We start from the raw sequence: 18,209 nt of genomic DNA on the forward strand, positions 1-18,209 counted from the left end.
TGTTCAAACAAAGTTGGAAGCATACAATTGTGCAAAATGTCTTGGTATGCTGTGCTGAAAAATATATATTTTCCGTTCACTGGAACTAAAGGACCTAGGCCTACCCTTGAAAAACAACCCCATAGCATTATCCTACCTCTACCAGCATGGCACAATGCAGGCATGCAAGTCACATTCTCCTGACATTTTTCAAACCTAGACCCGTCCATCAAACTGCCACATAGAGAAATGTGATTTATTACTCCACAGGACATGTTTCCACGGTCCAGAATCTAGTGGGCACTTGATTTACACCACTTCATCCAGAATTTGGCAGTGTGCTTGGTGGTGTAAGGGATTGCATGCAGCTTCTCTGCCAAAGGCAGTTCTTGTAGTGATGTTAATGCCAGAGGATCTTTGGAATTCTGTAGTTATTGAGTCAGCAATACTAGATAGTTGGTGATTTTTACACACTATGTGCCTCCTCACTCGGCAACCCTGCTCAGTATGTTTACATGGTGTTTACATGGAGTTGGTGTAGTTTCTAAACACTTCAAATTTTCAACTATATAATTCACAGTTAATTGTGGAACCAATAAGAGGGAAGAAATGTTAAAAATGTAGTTATTGCAACTGTAGCATCCTATTATGTTACCAACTTACCATGCTCTATTTTAGTGAGCTCTTTAAAATGACTCATTCTTTCACAAATGTTTTTTTAGGGCAGATTCCATGGTAAAATACTTGATTTTATATACCTCTGACACTGGAACTAAAATGGAAACCCTAAATTCATGGTTAGGATTCTATATAATGGTTTTACCCATATAGTGGAAGTGGTCATGTCAAATGTTAAATTAGGGAATATTACAAGTGTGTCCTAATAATAAGCAAGCACTTCAGAAAATTTAGAGTGATGAATTATATATGTTCTGTACATTTGCTATTGTACAAATTTACCAAGTATTGTTACATTTACTTTCTCAGGTTCTTTCTCCATTGTCTGATTCTATCTTGGCTGAAAAAACAGTGACAGTTCTGGACGATCGTGTGGGAATTGTTGACCTAGGAATCCAACTTATAACTGGTCTTTCCTTGTCTGTACAAGCCAGTAAGGGTAATAAAAGAGCCATCGTTACAACGACTACAGCCAGTGATATCCTGCACGAGATGAAACAGGTACAATGATACTAAAAATGCAGAATACTGTATTTCCACAAATTACCGGTATACTGTGAAAAGGATAGTTTACCTTGACTTTTTTTTGTATTATGTCTTATTTACATACACAATGCCCACGTTTTACACAGCACTGTGAGTAAAAAGAATATATTCAGTCACTCTGATGTCTGTCTCCAGAGGGGTTCACAATCTCATTTCTCTCTCTCAGGAGAACACAAACATGCTAGGACACATTTTATAGTTTGTCAGTCAGTACAACTGTGAATGTAGAAGGAAAGCAAAGTGCGTGAGGTAACCCATGCAAACATTCACTCCTTCCCCCTGGGCCATTGTCTGTTTTTTCAATTTTATTTTTTCCTCCTCTTCTTCCAAGAGACATAACTTTTTTATTGTTCCGTCAATATGGCCATGTGTTTTGCGGGACAAGTTGTACTTTTGAATGACGCAATTCATTTTACCACAGAGTGTACTAAAAAGCAGTAAAATAGTTCTAAGTGGGGTGAAACTGCAAAAAAGTGCAATTTCACGATTGTGTTTTGGGTTTTTAATTTACCATGATCACTATATGGTAAAACTGACCTGGCAATATGATTTTTCAGACCCCAGACGTGTATAGTTTTTTTATTTGGGTGTTGAAAAAAATTTGTATAACATTGTTTTTTTTCTGCTTTGAACGCCATTTTCCAAGATCCATACAGTTTTCATTTTTCGGGATATAAGGCTATGTGAGGGCTTATTTTTTGTGCGAATGTTTTTACTGATACCAATTGAGGTTAGTATGATATTTTAAATTTTTTTTGTAATTGTTTTATTTTTAATTGGGCAAAAGGAGATGATTTGAACTTTTGTGGGATTTTTATTTTTTCCTATTTTTGAAAACTTTCTTTTTACTTTTTACTGTATTTAATAGTCCCCTTAGGGGACTTGAAGCTGTGATTGTGCAGTCTCCTGTACTATATATAGCAGTGCTTCAGCCCTGCTATGTATAGCAGAAATTATGAGCCATGGGTCAGTATTCACAGTAGTATCATAAGGACAGAGACCGTAGATTGGAATGACGCCCGCCCCTGTTGGCACATGTTAAATGCTGTTGTCAGAGGTTGACAGCAGGATTTAACAGGTGAACAGTCGCGGGCAGAGCACCACTCCACCCACAGCTGTTAAAGGCTGATTAAATCAGCCATCATGTACTGGGAAAGAATTTGTTCTCAGAATGTGAGCTTGCATCAAAGGCAGGAACACAACATATGATGTACGGCAAATATATGTAATTTGTCGTGAAGGGGTTAATTTGAAGTAACCCATGCAACCGGGCATCCATTGAGGCTTTGCGTATAAACCCAGATTTATCTTAAACGCATTGAGGCAAAATAACATTGCTTACCACTAAGACACATATAGAAACACATTCATTTCCTCAGAGTTTAAGTAATTATACGCAATGGTGCTTGGAAGTTAACCCTTAGGAATTTTCCACATTTCTACATAAGCGTTTCCTAAAACGACATCAGATCTAGCAAATGAGTCAAAAATATTTGTCAATGTAATTGTTTTAAATTCTGAAAATAATCCAATATTACATGTCTGTGAGGAGCAAAAGTATGTGAGCCTTCACTTTGATGGTCAATAACTGCATCTAAACATTCCCAGTAATTGTTAATTAGTTCTGTGCATCGTCTTGAAGGAATTTTAGCCTATTCCTCCCTAGAAAAGAGCTTCTTCTCAGATATGTTGCTGTTTTTTTTTCCATAAATTGTTCACATCCGATACTTCCACTCCGTTTCTATAGAATTAAGGTCAGAACTTTGACTTGAACATTCCAAAACTTTAACTTTATTCTTCCTTAACTATTCTTTGTTAGAACAACTTGTGTCCTTTGAATCGTTGTCTTACTTCATCACCCTATTTTCCTTCAGAATTTGCAGATACAATTCAGGATTCATTTTTTTCATAAATGATGACAGGTCATCCTGGCTAAGATGCAGCAAAACAGTCCCAAACCATGATATTACCACCACCATGTTTCACAGATGGTATGAGGTTTTTATGATATAGTACAGTGGTTTATTCTTCTCCAAACATAACACTTCTCATGTAAACTAAAAACTCTATATTGGTTTGATTCTTCCACACAATATTGTCCAAATAGCCTTTTGGCTTGTCTAATGCTTTCAATTGCTCAGAGGTTACTATGACTTTGCAGACTATTATACGCAGTGATCATTGTTGGTTGACCACTTCTGCTCCTGGAGAGAGTAAAAATAGTCTTGAATTGACTCCATTTGTACCTAATCTGTCCATCTGTGAATTGTTGGAGTCCAAAAGCTTTACAGATGTGCTTGTAACTTTTTGCAGCCTAATGGGCATCAACAGCTCTTCTTGTGAGATTTTCAGAAAAAAACCTTATTCACGTCGTGATACACTTCCATAAATATGTGTTATGCAGATCAGAAATAGATAGATCATCCATTCACACATAATTGTGATCCCATAATAATAATTTCCTAAATAATTTCCTCATTTAAAAAAAGCAAAATCTAATATTTTTGACTCATTTGTTTTATTTGGTTCTCTCAGCTACTTTCAGGGCATGTATGAAAATCTAATGTACAGTACTTTTAGATCAAGTTTATGTAGACTATGAAAATTTTGGAAGAGTTGGAAACCTTCAGGAACCACTGTATATGAAGTAGTATATTAAAATGCCAGAAGTCTATAGGCACAGGATGGGTTGGCAACATACAATATGCCAAATGTTGGTCAATAAGAGTATAGTTTCCTTTGGCCATGTTCACACATTCAGTATTTGGTCAGTATTTCACATAAGTATTTGTAAGCCAAAAGCAGAAGTGGGTAAAAAATACAGAATTGCTGACGTGTTTCTATTATACTTTTCCACTGCATGTTCCACTTCCCATTTTGGCTTACAAATACTGATGTAAAATGCTGACCAAATACTGAGTGTGTGAGCATGGCCTTTTGTGTTACTTCTATAATCACTCAGTATTGTGATGGTAGACAAAGGCCCTAGCACTCACGCATAATCACAGTCCGGGTATGACTTAAGTGATTTGGTATTGCAATCATTCAACTATTTTCTATGATTATTTTTTGGAGAACTGTTTCAGTATTACAGGTTGTGGTCAATACCTTACAGACAAATTATTGCCAAATAGTACACACAGAGTACTTAATGTGATAATTGTTTTACCTCTTCTATGTGAACCTATTTAGTATTATCTCATTCTGCTAATAATGGAGACTTTTAAAAGGGTCCCTTGTCTATTTAGTGGTCACAGTGTCCCCTGCTATGAATCCCAGTGAACTGATTTTGTCTGTGGGATATCTGGAAATAAGGGTTAAATTTCCTAGAGCCCAATTCATAAAAGCTTTTATGCCAGAATTCTAAAAGCTTTGAAAAAATTTGCTAAATTTTGGTGCAATGCGAAATACTCCAAAGTTTTCTGACTTTAGGCAGTCTTAGGCTGGTTTCACACTTGCGTTTTGATCTGCAGCGTTTTTTAAAAAAACGCAGGTGGTGAAAAAACGCATGTAAACGCTGCAAAACGCCGCGTTTTTTAGACGCATTCGTTTTTGCATGCAAAAAAAAAATGCGGCGTTTTGCCGCGTTTACATACGTTTTTTCCTGCGTTTGCATTTTTTAAATGCATGCTGAGAAGTGTGTGACAGCTGCCAATCATCAAAATCAACTGGAAAACCCACTATAAACAGAAATAGCTAGGGTTAGGGTTAGGGTTAGGGTTAGGATCCCTAGTAACCCTAGGGATCCTAACCCTAACCCTAACCCTAACCCTAGGGATCCTAACCCTAACCCTAAGGGTTAGGATCCTAACCCTAACTGTTGTGTATCCGCTTTTTGGGCTCCCCTGGTGGTTGCTGGTGGTACTGGTGACTTGTTTGCACTTTGCTGCTTCTGTTCACCTACTTCCATCAGCGTTTGGGAGTTTCCTATTTAGCCTTGCTCTCCAGTCATTTCCTTGCCGGTCATCATTGTAACCAGAGCCTTCGGTTGCATGTTCCTGCTACTAGTCTGCTGATCAGCTAAGTGGACTTTGTCCTTTGTTTTGTATCTTTAGTCCAGTTTGCAGTTTTTGTAATTCTCTGTAGCTGGAAGCTCTTGCGGGCTGAAATTGCCACTCCTGTGTCATGAGTTGACACAGGAGTCTTAAAGTAATTTCAGGATGGTTTTTTGAAAGGGTTTTCAGTTGACCGTGAAGTCCTCTTTTGTATCCTTCTGCTATCTAGTAAGTGGACCTCTCTTTGCTAAATCTACTTTCATACTGTGTATGTCTTTTCCTCTTATTTCACCGTTATTACATGTGGGGGGCTGCTATCATCTTTTGGGGTATTTCCCTAGAGGTAAGCCAGGTCTGTTTCTTCCTCTACCAGGCTTAGTTAGTCCTCCGGCTGGCGCGTGGCATTTAGGAAGCCGTAGGTATGCTCCCTGGCTACTATTAGTTGTGTGGTAGATTTAGCTCACGGTCAACTCGAGTTTCCATCACCCGAGAGCTCGTTCGTTATTTATATGTTTCTTACGTTCCCTTGCCATTGGGAACCATGACAGTATGACCGGCCATGTGTTAAACTTATTGGCAGAAGAAAGGAGAGAAAAAGGAAGTCTGTAAAAAAAAATTTTCTTTTTCCCTATGCTTGCTCCATAGTTGGATTAGTTGTATTTCAGCTCTAATTACTGCCTTTGCCTTTCTCTCCTTATAATCCTTGAATGGCTCTGAGCTCACCTGTTTAAAGATGGATCCTCAGAGTTTGGCTGCAGGTTTAAATAATCTTGCTACGAAGGTTCAAAATTTACAAGATTTTGTTATGCATACTCCTATTTCTGAACCTAAAATCCCTACACCAGAGGTGTTTTCCGGAGATAGATCTTGGTTTCTGAATTTCAAATATAATTGTAAATTATTCCTTTCTCTCAGACCTCACTCCTCAGGAGATCCTGTCCAGCAGGTTAAGATTGTAATTTCTTTGCTGCGAGGTGACCCTCAAAATTGGGCATTTTCATTGGCACCAGGGGATCCTGCGTTGCTCAATGTGGATGCGTTTTTCCTGGCTTTAGGGTTGCTTTATGAGGAACCTAATTTGGAGATTCAAGCTGAAGAAGCTTTGATGGCCCTATCTCAAGGGCAAGATGAAGCTGAGATATACTGCCAAAAATTTCGTAAATGGTCTGTGCTTACTCAGTGGAATGAGTGCGCCTTAGCGGCAAATTTCAGAGAGGGCCTTTCTGATGCCGTTAAAGATGTTATGGTCGGGTTCCCTGCGCCTACAGGTCTGAATGAGTCCATGACAATGGCAATTCAGATTGATCGGCGTTTGCGGGAGCGCAAACCCGTGCACCATTTGGCGGTATCTTCTGAAGAGACGCCAGAGAAAATGCAATGTGACAGAATTATGTCCAGAAGCGAGCGGCAGAATTATAGGCGTAAAAATGGGTTATGCTTCTATTGTGGAGATTCTGCTCATGTTATATCGGCATGCTCTAAACGTACTAGGAAGGTTGACAAGTCTATTTCAATTGGCACTTTACAGTCCAAATTTATTTTGTCTGTAACCTTGATTTGTTCATTATCAGTTATTACCGTGGATGCCTATGTGGACTCTGGCGCCGCTCTGAGTCTTATGGACTGGTCCTTTGCCAGGCGCTGTGGGTTTGATTTAGAGCCTCTGGAAGTCCCTATACCTCTGAAGGGTATTGATTCTACACCTTTGGCTTGTAATAAACCACAGTTCTGGACGCAAGTGACTATGCGTATGACTCCAGACCATCAGGAGGTGATTCGCTTCCTTGTGTTGTACAATTTACATGATGTTTTGGTGCTTGGATTACCATGGTTACAGTCTCATAACCCAGTCCTTGACTGGAAAGCTATGTCTGTGTTAAGCTGGGGATGTCGGGGGGCTCATGGGGACACTCCTATGGTGCCCATTTCGTCATCTATTCCATCTGAGATTCCGGCATTTTTGTCTGATTATCGTGATATTTTTGAAGAGCCTAAGATTGGTTCACTCCCTCCTCACAGGGATTGTGATTGCGCCATAGATCTGATTCCTGGCAGTAAATTTCCAAAGGGTCGTTTGTTTAACCTATCTGTACCTGAACATGCTGCTATGCGCGAGTATATTAAGGAGTCCCTGGAAAAGGGACATATTCGTCCTTCTTCATCACCTTTAGGAGACGGTTTTTTCTTTGTCTCTAAAAAGGATGGCTCTCTGAGGCCTTGTATTGATTATCGACTCCTGAATAAAATTACAGTCAAATATCAGTATCCGTTGCCTTTGCTGACTGATTTGTTTGCTCGCATAAGGGGGGCTAAGTGGTTCTCTAAGATTGATCTTCGTGGGGCGTATAATTTGGTGCGAATTAAGCAGGGGGATGAGTGGAAAACCGCATTTAATACGCCTGAGGGCCATTTTGAGTATTTGGTAATGCCTTTCGGCCTTTCTAATGCACCTTCTGTCTTTCAGTCCTTAATGCATGATATTTTCCGTCAATATTTGGATAAATTTATGATAGTGTACTTGGATGATATTTTGATTTTTTCTGATGACTGGGAGTCTCATGTTCAGCAGGTCAGGAGGGTTTTTCTGGTTTTGCGGGAGAATTCTTTATGTGTAAAGGGTTCAAAGTGTGTTTTTGGGGTTCAAAAAATTTCCTTTTTGGGGTACATTTTTTCCCCTTCTATTGAGATGGACCCTGTCAAGGTTCGGGCTATTTATTTCTGGACGCAGCCTACTTCTCTGAAGAGTCTCCAGAAATTCTTGGGCTTTGCTAATTTTTATCGTCGATTTATAGCTGGTTTTTCTGGCGTTGCTAAACCTCTGACGGATTTGACTAAAAAGGGTGCTGATGTTGCCAATTGGTCCCCTGCTGCCGTGGAGGCCTTTCGGGAGCTTAAGCGCTGCTTTTTGTCTGCCCCTGTGTTGCGCCAGCCTGATGTTTCCCTTCCCTTTCAGGTTGAGGTCGATGCTTCCGAGATTGGAGCGGGGGCGGTTTTGTCGCAGAAAAGTCCCGACTGCTCAGTGATGAGACCTTGTGCGTTCTTTTCGCGAAAATTTTCGGCCGCCGAGCGAAACTATGATGTTGGTAATCGGGAGCTTTTGGCCATGAAGTGGGCATTTGAGGAGTGGCGTCATTGGCTTGAGGGTGCCAAACATCAGGTGGTAGTTTTGACTGATCACAAGAATTTAATTTATTTGGAGTCTGCCAGGCGCCTGAATCCTAGACAGGCACGTTGGTCGTTGTTCTTTTCCCGGTTTAATTTTGTGGTCTCGTACTTACCGGGTTCTAGGAATGTGAAGGCAGATGCTCTTTCTAGTAGTTTTGAGCCTGACTCTCCTGGGAATTCTGAACCTGCTGGTGTCCTTAAGGATGGAGTGGTTTTGTCTGCTGTCTCTCCTGATTTGTGACGTGCTTTGCAAGAATTTCAGGCGGATAGACCTGATCGTTGTCTGTCTGGTAGACTGTTTGTTCCTGACGAGTGGACCACTAGAGTCATCTCGGAAGTTCATTCTTCTACTCTGGCAGGTCATCCGGGAATTTTTGGCACCAGAGATTTGGTGGCAAGATCCTTCTGGTGGCCTTCCCTGTCTCGAGATGTGCGTGTTTTTGTGCAGTCTTGCGATGTGTGTGCTCGGGCCAAGCCTTGTTGTTCTAGGGCTAGTGGGTTGTTGTTGCCCTTGCCTATTCCGAAGAGGCCTTGGACGCACATCTCTATGGACTTTATCTCGGACCTCCCTGTTTCTCAGAAGATGTCTGTCATCTGGGTGGTGTGTGACCGTTTTTCTAAAATGGTTCATTTGGTGCCATTGTCTAAGTTGCCTTCCTCATCTGAGTTGGTCCCTCTGTTTTTTCAAAATGTGGTTCGCCTGCATGGTATTCCGGAAAACATCGTTTCTGACAGGGGTACCCAGTTCGTGTCTAGATTTTGGCGGGCAGTCTGTGCCAGGTTGGGCATTGATTTGTCTTTTTCGTCTGCATTCCATCCTCAGACCAATGGCCAGACGGAACGAACTAATCAAACTTTGGAGACTTATTTGAGGTGTTTTGTGTCTGCGGATCAGGATGATTGGGTTGCCTTTCTGCCGTTGGCGGAGTTTGCTCTTAATAATCGGGCTAGTTCTGCCACTTTGGTTTCTCCTTTCTTTTGCAATTCAGGGTTTCATCCGCGTTTTTCATCTGGTCAGGTTGAATCTTCGGATTGTCCTGGAGTGGATGCGGTAGTGGATCGGTTGCATCAGATTTGGGGACAAGTGGTGGATAATTTGGAATTGTCCCAGGAGAGGACTCAGCAGTTTGCTAACCGTCGTCGTCGTGTTGGCCCCCACCTTCGTGTTGGGGACTTGGTGTGGTTGTCTTCCCGTTTTGTCCCTATGAGGGTTTCTTCTCCTAAATTTAAGCCTCGGTTCATCGGTCCTTATAGGATTTTGGAGATTCTTAACCCTGTCTCCTTTCGTTTGGACCTCCCGGCATCTTTCGCTATCCATAATGTGTTCCATCGGTCGCTGTTACGGAGATATGAGGTACCGGTGGTTCCTTCTACTGAACCTCCTGCTCCTGTGCTGGTGGAGGGTGAATTGGAGTACGTGGTAGAAAAGATCTTGGACTCCCGTATTTCCAGACGGAGACTTCAATATCTGGTTAAATGGAAGGGCTATGGTCAGGAAGATAATTCTTGGGTAACTGCCTCTGATGTTCATGCCTCGGATTTGGTTCGTGCCTTTCATAGGGCTCATCCAGATCGCCCTGGCGGTTCTTGTGAGGGTTCGGTGCCCCCTCCTTAAGGGGAGGGTACTGTTGTGTATCCGCTTTTTGGGCTCCCCTGGTGGTTGCTGGTGGTACTGGTGACTTGTTTGCACTTTGCTGCTTCTGTTCACCTGCTTCCATCAGCGTTTGGGAGTTTCCTATTTAGCCTTGCTCTCCAGTCATTTCCTTGCCGGTCATCATTGTAACCAGAGCCTTCGGTTGCATGTTCCTGCTACTAGTCTGCTGATCAGCTAAGTGGACTTTGTCCTTTGTTTTGTATCTTTAGTCCAGTTTGCAGTTTTTGTAATTCTCTGTAGCTGGAAGCTCTTGCGGGCTGAAATTGCCACTCCTGTGTCATGAGTTGACACAGGAGTCTTAAAGTAATTTCAGGATGGTTTTTTGAAAGGGTTTTCAGTTGACCGTGAAGTCCTCTTTTGTATCCTTCTGCTATCTAGTAAGTGGACCTCTCTTTGTTAAATCTACTTTCATACTGTGTATGTCTTTTCCTCTTATTTCACCGTTATTACATGTGGGGGGCTGCTATCATCTTTTGGGGTATTTCCCTAGAGGTAAGCCAGGTCTGTTTCTTCCTCTACCAGGCTTAGTTAGTTCTCCGGCTGGCGCGTGGCATTTAGGAAGCCGTAGGTATGCTCCCTGGCTACTATTAGTTGTGTGGTAGATTTAGCTCACGGTCAACTCGAGTTTCCATCACCCGAGAGCTTGTTCATTATTTATATGTTTCTTACGTTCCCTTGCCATTGGGAACCATGACACCTAACCCTAAGGGTTAGGGTTAGGGTTATGGTTAGGATCCCTAGTAACCCTAGGGATCCTAACCCTAACCCTAACCCTAACTCTAACCCTAACCCTAACCCTAGGGATCCTAACCCTAACCCTAACTCTAACCCTAACCCTAACCCTAGGGATCCTAACCCTAACCCTAACCCTAAGGGTTAGGATCCTAACCCTAACCCTAATGGTTAGGGTTAGGATCCCTAGGGTTAGGGTTAGGATCCCTAGGGTTACTAGGGATCCTAACCTTAGGGTTAGGGTTAGGGTTAGGATCCCTAGTAACCCTAGGGTTAGGGTTAGGGTTTTCTTGTTTTTTCTTGTGTTTAGGGTTAGGGTTAGGGTTAGCGTTTTCTTGTTTTTTCTTGTGTTTTCTTGTGTTTTTCTAAAAAAACGCATGCGTTTTTAACGCAAGCAAACGCATGTGCTTAAAAACGCATGCGTTTATATAGACAGCAATACATTTTTTTGCCGCGAATAAATGCATGCGTTTTTTTGCGGCAAAAAAACGCCACTAGAAATTACTACAGGTTGCATTTCTGCAACTGAACGCACGTGTCAAAAAACGCATGCGTTGCCGAAAACGCGTCAAAACGCATGCTAAAAAACACATGCGTTTTTTAATGTTAAGTATAGAAAAAAAACGCATGCGTTTTTTAGCGCTAAAACGCTGCAGATCAAAACGCAAGTGTGAAACCAGCCTTAGAGCAGGATATTCGTGTCATCTCCTGCTTGTCAAATTAATGATGAGCTGCGGTGTTCTTTACACCACAAATCTTACTCCAGTCCCTTCCTGAAGTAAGATTTGTGGCCAAGTGCATGGGTGCGTATGCCACTTTTCAGACGTGCCATATTCATTAAGTGCCATGCTCCCCTTAACTAGTCGGGAGCTTCTTTCTCCAGCACTCCCCTTAATCAAGATCCACATGAAAAATGCCGGTCTTGATAAATTGGCACTTAAGTGTCCATTCAAATAAATGGGTTATCTGTGCAATATAGGACAGGTCAGGTGCACCAGAATGAAAGATGCTTAGAATTTCTGATGGATTGATGAAAATGAGGTTTCTAAAGTAGACAACTTCCTTAAGAGCCATAGACTAGTCTTCTCAAAACTTAGTTTCTTGTAAGAAGAAGTATTATCAAATGTATAGCACAAAAAGAATAGTCGCATTGTTTACACAACCTTTTTATCTCCATTCTATATTGTCACAGTAGGATTTTCGGACTTGCTGTTTATATTAGTACATATTTTTTTGTGACACAGGTAAAGTGGTTATTACGTTTAATATCTAGCTCATTTGTGGGCAGAGCGTTATCTCACTGAAGAAAAATGACTATTTTTCTTGCATGAGCTCATTTTAGAAAATTGCATTATTATTTGTCAAGGTGAGTCTCTTGCCTCCATCTAACCTTTTTACCCAGCAGTGTCTTGTTTCTTAAATTACTGGGTATTGTTCAATCACAGGTTATACAAAGTGAATTCTTATGGAAACTTTCTCAAAATAATACTAAAATATCCTGTATACGTGTAATGATCTGTTAAACTTGACACTTGCTCATATTGGTGTAGTAACAACTCTGCAGAGATAAATATACTGTTTAAGTGAGTGTAGCCCCTACATCTAGAACAATAACTTGGCACTTTTAACACTTTGGTGCTGGACCCCAGCTGGAGTAGTGACTGAATTCAATGTAGAGACATTTATACCAGAAGTTACAATCATTTTGTCGAAAAAATATCATGAAGATAAAAAGGTGCTCTTCCTTAACCATTGTCTTGGCTCTTCGTATCCCAAAATGAGTGGACATAGATGACTAGTTATCTTCAGGGGATGTTTAAATTATGTATCTATATGTATCTAAAAGTAGTCACTCAATGGATATGATATGAATTACAGCCTGTTGAGGGATTTGCAAGCCTGTTGGGATAATTTTATGAATTTGTTTAGTAAGAAATTGGGACTCCATAACATATTTATCTAAAGGGTAGACATATCTTTATTATTATGATCGCAGACTGATTTTCACTGACACTATGATATTTTCTGTATACTGTGAAGGTAACTTTTTTTTCTGTTACAGGAGGCAGTCATCAGTGTGTGGACCTTGTTTAGCGATGGCTCAGTAACACCATTGGATATCTATGAAAGTAAAGACTTCTCTATTATGGTGTCTTCTCTAGATGAGATGGTGGTTTCCACCTATCAGAATCCTTTATCAAACTGGCCTGTTGTAGTTGCGGAAGGAGAAGGCCAAGGACCTTTAATAAAGTTAGAATTTGGAATCAGTGAGATCTGCCAGAAATCTAAAAGGAAAAGTAGCCTTGCTGTTGGAAGTGGAACTATCAAAGTTAAATTTGGCCAAAAGGAGTCTGATCAAAAGGGAAATATTAATGAAATTCAAAGCATAGATGATGAATTTAAGAAAATCGCAAGTAAAACAACTGAAAAAGTTGCAGAGCAAGAAAGGACCGCAAATGAGTGGCCCAAACAGGGATCTTCTGCAGTCAATTATGAAGATTCAAATAAAAATGCAACATCTGATTCCCCTGTAGACTATCACAAAAACTATAACGATGCCCACATTGTTCCTATTCCATATACCAGCTTTCCTACAAGAATAGCCTCAGAACACAATCAAGAAAGTGAACTTACACAGACTTCAAGGGGTCTCACAGACTTGGAAATTGGCATGTATGCTCTTCTCTGTGTCTTCTGCCTTGCAATTCTTGTCTTTTTAATTAACTGTGTGGCATTTGCTTGGAAATATAGACATAAAAGGTTTCCAGTGGCAGATCAGGCAAACATTCCACATTCACATGACTGGGTATGGCTCGGGAATGAGGTAGAACTGTTGGAAAACCCTGTGGACATTTCTGTGGCAGAAGAATGCACTACAATGATTGACAGGAGGTCGCAATTTGAAGAAAACAATTTTTTACTTAATGGTGGTTCACAAAAGAATCCATATAGTCAAATTATGAGGTCATCAGATTACACTTATGAAAAAGAGCCTAAGGATGAGCCTCAAAATGCAGGAAGTTCAAAGAGAAAACGGGTAAAATTCACATCCTTTACTACGATTTTACCAGAAGAAGGTGGTCCATATACCAATGCCGTCATCTTTGGGAATGAAGAAAATATTAAATGGGTCTGTCAGGATATGAACATTGGAGATTCACGTGAACTTAGAGACTACATGGATAGTCTTCAGGACAACCTGTAATATAATATGTTTATATTCACCTTTATGCCTTCGTTTTGTTTCTTTGTTTTTTTTTAAGTGGGACTATCAAACAGCAATAGAGAAGAAAAAGAAACCCAATAAGGTTAAGCTTATTATACAAATGCTATACTGTCAATTTATTTGGCACTAAATAAGAAAAAGGTCATGAAGAAGAAATCTGTCTAGCAGTAATATATGTATTGGGTGTCATGTCATGCTTTTATACTGTAAATGGTATTCTGGTTCTCCTGAAGGGATTACAATATGTGACATGGTATAGGTGCTGCAGGATAAAAGACCTATTGTGTGCTACCGAATTTAGGTATATCGCCAGTAAATAAGTTAGTAAGTAAATACTGCTGTGCCAGGTTTTCAATTAAAAGCACATTAGACATTTATTGTCATATTTCCAGTTCATTGTAAGCATAAATCTGAATGTATTACAAATGTATTTACGTTCATCTCAACATAAACGATCATTACTTCTTAAATACACACATTGTTAAGGTGGTTGGCAACATAATATACAAGAAATAAAGAACCATATATTTTATTCTGCCTTTTGTATTGTTGTCAACTATTCATACTCAGAGATCGAAAGTTCGGGGCAGGTATTGCAAACTCTAAGTCACTAGCCTGTGAATTTGTACTCCAGAGGGCAAACGACAAGTCCCTAGTTGAAGAAGCGCTCCTCCCATCAAAGTTTTGATCCTCTGAATATATTGCAATCATTATCTTATTTTAAAGCACTGTGTGCTTACAATTGCTCCTTTTGCCTTTTTACCCAGTAAAGTCTTCTCTTTTCTCTGCTCTATGTAGAAACAGGAAGTGTCTTTTCCCTGCATGAGTCATTCCCAGCTCCTTCCCTCCTCCCCTCCATGGACTTTTGCAGTGATGACTCATGCAGAGAAAAGAGACTTCCTATTTCTATGTAGAGCTTAGAAGGATTCAGTTAGTTTTTAATCACATAATGTCACAGACCTAATGGAAAAGACAAGAATTAATTGCGTAGAAGGACAAAATGAGCAATTGTAAGTACAATAAGTACACAGTGCTATATAATATGATGACTGCAATATACTACTAATAATAATATTTTTTATTTATATAACGCCAACATATTCCACAGCACTTTACAATTAAGTGGGGACATGTACAGACAATAAATTCAGTACAATTAAGACAATTTAAATAGTGACATTAGGGGTGAGGTCCCTGCTCGCAAGCTTACAGTCTACAAGGAAATGGGGGGACACAATAGGTGAAAAGTGCTTGTTATTTCAGGTCTGGCAATTATAATAAGTAGAGATTTTCATATAAAGCTGCATGAGTATAGATACAAATTTTGCGAGAATTTTGGGAGAATTTTTCTTTAATACTTGTATATTGGCTACTGTATGCTGTGTTTCTAATTTCCAGCACAGTAAATGATCATAACTTTGGGATTCTTGTAAAAGAAACTAGAAACAAAAAAGCCAAAATTATTCAGTTACACCATCATATTTAATAGTGATTGTGTATTGGAATACACCGTCTGACAGTCTTCTTTATACCGGAGAGATTGTGATTTACCCTTGTTGATATTGGGGACCAGATTGTGATTGCTCTACTGAGAAACCATTTTAGTATTTCACGTTTTTATTCGCCAATACTACACCTTTCTGAAGGTAATATATTTTAATTACACAATTACCATATCCATCCCATAATTACCAATGACCGCTATCATTTTGACTAAAATAACTGCAAAAATATTTTTGCATTCAGTTTTCTCCAATAAAGCACCATTTCTGCCATTACTTTTACATCATCATGTGGACAAATTATAAAAAGTTAACACAATCCTACACCGTAATTATCTATGGCCAGAGTTTCTGTTTTGACTTTTTAGTATATTTTATTTCATTGTGATGTGATCTTCATTGATGAGTATTTTGTTGTTTGTTCTTTTATCAGCCCATAAGTTTATTGTTGTCACATCTGTATCTACACCTTAATACATTTTGCAAACTGGTTCTTCACACTATGACGTCCCATGTATACTCAATTCTGAGATGTTTTATTAAATGTACCTGAATATTTCAACAGCAAAGGTGCCATCATAGCCTGACAATATCTTAGACAAATGTTATCACTTTTGAAGGACCTTAAAACAATCCTCAATTACATATATTGGAGTTGCTTACTTGTAGCCCATGCAGCATTAACTGACTATTTCTGCCAATGATAGACAGTATATGTAGGGGCAAGTTTTGCTTAAAGACAACCTATCAGCACAATTTTATAATGTAAGTAGACATGGCTGAAACTGTGATGTAATATAGATTAAACTGATACCTATGGAGAATAAATCCACTTTGTGATTCTTCTTTAATCACCAGTTGAAGTTTTCTGCTAATTAGATTTTGGAGCACAGAGGTCGGACTGTGCACTGGGTCTTCTCCTCCCTGTCTGATTCCCGGCCCCTCCACTTGCATCCAGTCTGTGAATGACCTGCCTCATTTTTTTTACATATCAACAGTGACCTGTCATTTATTAGCAGAGCGCCGTGGAATCACAGACCGGAGAAATATGGAGAGGTCGGGAATCACAGGCAGGGAAGACCCAGTGCACAGTCCGGCCCCTATGCACAAAAATCTTATTAGCAGAAAACTTCAAATGGTAATTAAAGTAGAACAACAAAGCAGATTTCTTCCCCAAAGATATCAATGTAATCAGTATTACAGTGTCATTACATGTCTTTACTTTACATTACAAAATCATGCTGACAAGTTCTCTTCAAAGAGGCCGTACACTCACAATGGCTGTTTCTCTTGACTTCTCCACAGACATGCATGCTCGATTTGGTCAAGTATTCATCTGTTCCGAATTGGAGAGTGAGTAAGCTACTGTAATTGCATCTTGTAGCAGTTTTTCCTCTTGAAAACAATGGTGACATTTGTGATGGTAGATCCTTTATCCCTTGACATAAATCAAATGAACATCTCATACAAGTTAGATGGTCATCTACACATATGAAAGTCTAATGTGTTTCTCCACCTTTAGGAGGAGGCACAGGCAGTGCTGGTTTTAGACAAATAGTTACCCTAGTCATAGTTTAAAGTAAGCCCCCAATCCCTAAATACTCCACTAACAACCCTGTCACAGTTAATTTAGTATGTTAAAACCAAAATAATAATGTGAAAAGTGTGAACTTTGGGAACGTTGTAATGAGGAACGCGGTCCTGGACTGGTCTAGGTACATCCACATCAGCATTAAACTTCATTTTTTAGGTGTAATATAGCCCTGAATGATAATACAGGGTAAACAAAGGCTAGATCCAGCTGTTCAGTAACCTTTCATGGGTCATAGGATTGTCCATTGTTCCTAATATGTGCTTTAACACATAATAATGTGCGTATATTATCTATACACATTACATATTGTATAAAACATACAATTAAATACATGCAGGAAACTTGTGAACATAGAAGAAGTGTGTCCATGAGGATACATCAGCCAGAGTGAGGCAGAAATAGTGTTTTCTGGACTGTGTCTGACTGGTGTATGGGTATTAGATTGGATTATTCTATATAATGGTATCTAAAGTAAAATATAGACATAAAATTTGCTTATAGTTGGACCTTAACTTTGACATTACAATTACAGTTTAAACCACAAGTTTATATACAGTACATTAAAAAAACACATATGCATGTTTTTCTCAATATACGAAATGAAATCAGAATATACCTTTCAAATTTTTGGTCAATTATGATTACCATAAATATTATATTCCAAAATAATGAGAGAGAGAAAGAATGTTTTAAGACATTTTTATTACTTGCTGCAAAGCTTAAAGTTTACATACATTTCATTAGTATTCGATACCATTGCCCTTAAACTGAATGACTTGTTTCAAACATTTGGGATAGTCTTCTACAAGCTTCTCACAATAGTTGGTCGGACTTTGGGCCCATTCCTCCTGACAAGCCTGTTCAGCTTTGCCCATAAATCTTCAGTAGGATTGAGATCAGGGCTTTGTGTTGGCCACTCCAAAACATTGACTTTGTCATCCTTAAGCCACTTTGTTACCATTTTGGAAGTATGCTTCCGGTCATTGTCCATTTGGAAGACCCATTTCCCCCCAAGCTTTAACTTCTAGGCTGATGTCTTGAGATGTTGCTTCAGTATTGACACATAATCTTCTTTTCTCATGATGCCATCTTTTTTTTAAGTGTACCAGCCCTCCTGCAGCAAAACAACTCCACAACA

General features: G+C 39.5%; 1 protein-coding gene across 1 annotated transcript in view; it reads left to right on the forward strand.

The window, feature by feature from the left end:
- Positions 1 to 14,513, forward strand: part of TMEM132B (transmembrane protein 132B) — a 1,073,183-nt gene extending 1,058,670 nt beyond the window's left edge. Inside the window, exons 8-9 of the mRNA XM_077293266.1 lie at positions 967 to 1,158; positions 12,812 to 14,513. Coding sequence (XP_077149381.1) covers positions 967 to 1,158; positions 12,812 to 13,954 — 1,335 coding nt within the window. The 3' untranslated portion in view covers positions 13,955 to 14,513. The remainder of the gene's footprint in view (positions 1 to 966; positions 1,159 to 12,811) is intronic.
- Positions 14,514 to 18,209: the final 3,696 nt, after the last annotated feature.

The sequence above is a fragment of the Ranitomeya variabilis genome, chromosome 1 (assembly GCF_051348905.1).
Source record: "Ranitomeya variabilis isolate aRanVar5 chromosome 1, aRanVar5.hap1, whole genome shotgun sequence".
NCBI classification, from domain to species: Eukaryota; Metazoa; Chordata; class Amphibia; order Anura; family Dendrobatidae; genus Ranitomeya; species Ranitomeya variabilis.